This window comes from Lactuca saligna, chromosome 5 (genome assembly GCF_052625555.1).
Source record: "Lactuca saligna cultivar CGN05327 chromosome 5, ASM5262555v1, whole genome shotgun sequence".
NCBI classification, from domain to species: Eukaryota; Viridiplantae; Streptophyta; class Magnoliopsida; order Asterales; family Asteraceae; genus Lactuca; species Lactuca saligna.
Genome location: NC_136421.1, coordinates 261,135,891 through 261,138,733, shown reverse-complemented (window position 1 = coordinate 261,138,733; position 2,843 = coordinate 261,135,891). Strand labels below are relative to the sequence as shown.

At 38.9% G+C, this 2,843-nt stretch overlaps 1 protein-coding gene across 1 annotated transcript; it reads right to left on the bottom strand.

Annotated features, from left to right (window-relative positions):
• Positions 1–562: 562 nt before the first annotated feature.
• MORF1 (multiple organellar RNA editing factor) lies at positions 563–2,427 on the bottom strand. Its single transcript, XM_078995877.1, has 5 exons — positions 1,969–2,427; positions 1,767–1,864; positions 1,639–1,704; positions 847–1,574; positions 563–761 (listed from the first exon to the last, which is right to left on the bottom strand). Exons 1-5 carry the CDS (start codon positions 2,355–2,357, stop codon positions 753–755), a joined length of 1,290 nt encoding a protein of 429 aa, XP_078852003.1. The 5' UTR covers positions 2,358–2,427; the 3' UTR covers positions 563–752.
• Between the last annotated feature and the right edge of the window lie 416 nt (positions 2,428–2,843).

The following is a 2,843-nucleotide window of genomic DNA, read 5'->3' as shown; positions in this document are numbered from 1 at the left end:
AAGTGGATGTGCGAGTGTTTTTGAGTTTCTAATGATCAAGTAACCCATTTCTTAAACGAGATCAAAGTGCTTTCTTCATATAAACATGTAAATATCATCTCTTTTATTGGCTTTTGTGATGAACATGATAAAAGAGCTTATAAACCTTTGGAACCGTAAATATGATTTTTGAAATATCATTTGGGGGTGTGGACCCCATTTTTACGATTTTGTCAATTACTAGACACATGAATAATTAATCATATTTACCATGTATTATAATCATTTTACATATAATCCCAAAGAAAATCATTTTAACTTTATATAAATCCAAACTGAAGATTTAAAAGAATATCTTCATAAATGACAACTATTTCGAAACGAAAACGGTGAAGTCAAAGTCAAAGACCAAATTTGATCCACAGTTTTGTTTTGGAATTTTTTTTTTCCAAAACCGACGGCGACATAAGAAACTGATTTAGGAGACACATGTTGACATTCTATCACATGCATTTTTTGATATAAAAGCATATAAAACAAAACCTAAACGTAATGTAATCATATGTTAATCTAATATAGGCAATTTCCTTCAAAACGCATATGATAAAAGATTGTAAATTACACCATAGAAAGTTCCATCGTATTATTAAAAACAGCATAATCGTACCCCCCCCCCCCCCCCCCACCAAAAAAAAAAAAAAAACTTTGCTGCTTCATCTTGTAAAAAGTCCATTCTTCAAGGGATATTTACGTTTCTTTGTTGGACATTTTGATCATCTTTCCTGCAAATCAAAGAATATATTATATAACACTTCTTCAACACATAGTTAAAAATAAGGAATGATTAATTAAAAGAGTAATTCATACTTTGAAAGCCTCTGCTTCTTCATAGTTGTCCCTCCTCTGGTCAGCCTGTGAAAATCTTGGATTTTCCCCATATCCATAACCACCCCGACCTCCTTGCCCATATTGACCAGTACCTCCTTGTCCGTATTGTCCAATACCGCCACCTCCTTGACCAAATTGTCCACCACCACTGCCTCCCTGTCCATATTGTCCAGTGCCGCCTTGACCATAATTGCCACCACCACCTCCTTGTCCATATTGTCCAGAGCCGCCTTGACCATAATTTCCACCACCACCACCTACTTGTCCGTATTGTCCTCCTGCGCCTTGATTATAACTTCCACCGCCTGGTTGTCCATACTGTCCTCCATAACCACCACCACCTCCACCTTGGCCATATTGTCCTTCCGTTGTTCCTTGTCTGTAGCTTCCACCACCTCCTTGGTTGTAACCTCTTTCAGGTTGCTTGAAAGTAGAGTTCCTCTGATCCATTTGAGGATAACCTGCCTGCTGCTTACTGGGGTCAACACTTCTCCCATCTCCTTGGTTGTAATTTGACTGATAAGAAGGCATGGGGCCTCTTCTATCTCCTGCATACTCACCCTGTCCTCCAGGCTGACCATTCTGCCCCATTCCACCTCTTGGAGGTCTATTGTAATCTCTATTTCGATCACTATACCTTCCTCCTTGTCTTCCATATTGTACAGGAGGTGGTCGTGGAATTATAGTTCCATTTATATACTTGTCTCCTGAAATTAATGCTCAAAAATCATTTTTTGTTCATCAAATTGTCATAACAAAGCTAGACCTTACCTCCATATTCTTTGTTTACAGGATCGATATATGAATCAGGCAGTATAAAAACAACCCCAGGTAAACCTGTTCAAGGAAGAGTGAGATCGTTTACATCAATGAACACCATCAACTATGAAAAGACATACCTTGAAACTGCTCGGAAACTTCCTCTGATACCTGGATCTGAAATCCATGGTAAATAGTTGTGCTGCAAGCATAGATTTTCTTCTTTGCCTCTTCCACGCTGAAATTAAAAAATATTAGACTAAGTAAATACGCCAAAACCCTAACTCGTAAAAGGATCATACTATAAGTGCACTTAAACACGCGATCAAAGGAAGATACGACCTTCCAAGGACTTTGGCGGCAGTTTGAACGTATGTTTCCACCATCTCTTCTGGAGATGGTTTCGGATCTTTAGGGAAATCCATGGTAATCAGCCAGTGCTCGTAATCGCATCCCTCGAATAGTACATCATCTGGACTGATCTGATCACCACCCGTGTCAACATTGTTGTGTCTAGGTCGAGAAGAAAAGGCCCTTGAAGAGATGAATTGGAAGGAAAGATTACTGGGCTTTGACTGATTGACATCAAATGTGCTAGGGTTTTGTTGAGCGGTAGAGGGGGAGAAACTTGGTGCGACGGATGGTAGGACGGAAAAGAAATTCTTAGGGTGATTGAAGATAGATGACGTGAGAGCGAGTGATCGCCGAAGTCGGAGAGCGTTCGCCGCCATCAGTGGTGGTGCAGAGCCAGAAATCGGGAGATAACTAGGGTTTATCCTTCAGGGTTTAACAGATTTTGAGACCATTCCCCGTCTATATACTCCATTTAAGGTTGAGTACATAAATGACCCTTGATCTACGCACATATTGCTTTTTTAGTACCCATACCTCAAAATAACTCGATTTTAGTTTCAGTATTGCAAATAGGATGGTAATGGTGTGGTTTTGAGTCAAAGGATTAATGAGTAACTAGAAGGGTTATCCGTGCGTTGCGCGGGGAGGAATGTGTTCATTTTGTGAGACAAATAATGAAGTAGATTGCATAAGATCATGCTACCAAAAGAAGTACAATTCTATATTTGAATAGATTTTCAAAAACAATGAAAATACAATCTTATATCAAGGTAGTTTTAAATGAAAGTAGAATGCAATCTACTACTAACAGAGAATAGAAAGCACATTGGTATATTTGTGTGTTTTGTATTAACACTTATGGG

What these genes read in the sequence shown, in the direction of transcription:
- MORF1 (XM_078995877.1), bottom strand. Translation starts at nt 2,357, where the DNA reads ATGGCGGCGAACGCTCTCCGACTTCGGCGATCACTCGCTCTCACGTCA. An exon ending in AGTTTCCGAGCAGTTTCAAG is followed by an intron (nt 1,705 to 1,766) that starts GTATGTCTTTTC and finishes TTCCTTGAACAG; the next exon opens with GTTTACCTGGGGTTGTTTTT. An exon ending in TGTAAACAAAGAATATGGAG is followed by an intron (nt 1,575 to 1,638) that starts GTAAGGTCTAGC and finishes CATTAATTTCAG; the next exon opens with GAGACAAGTATATAAATGGA.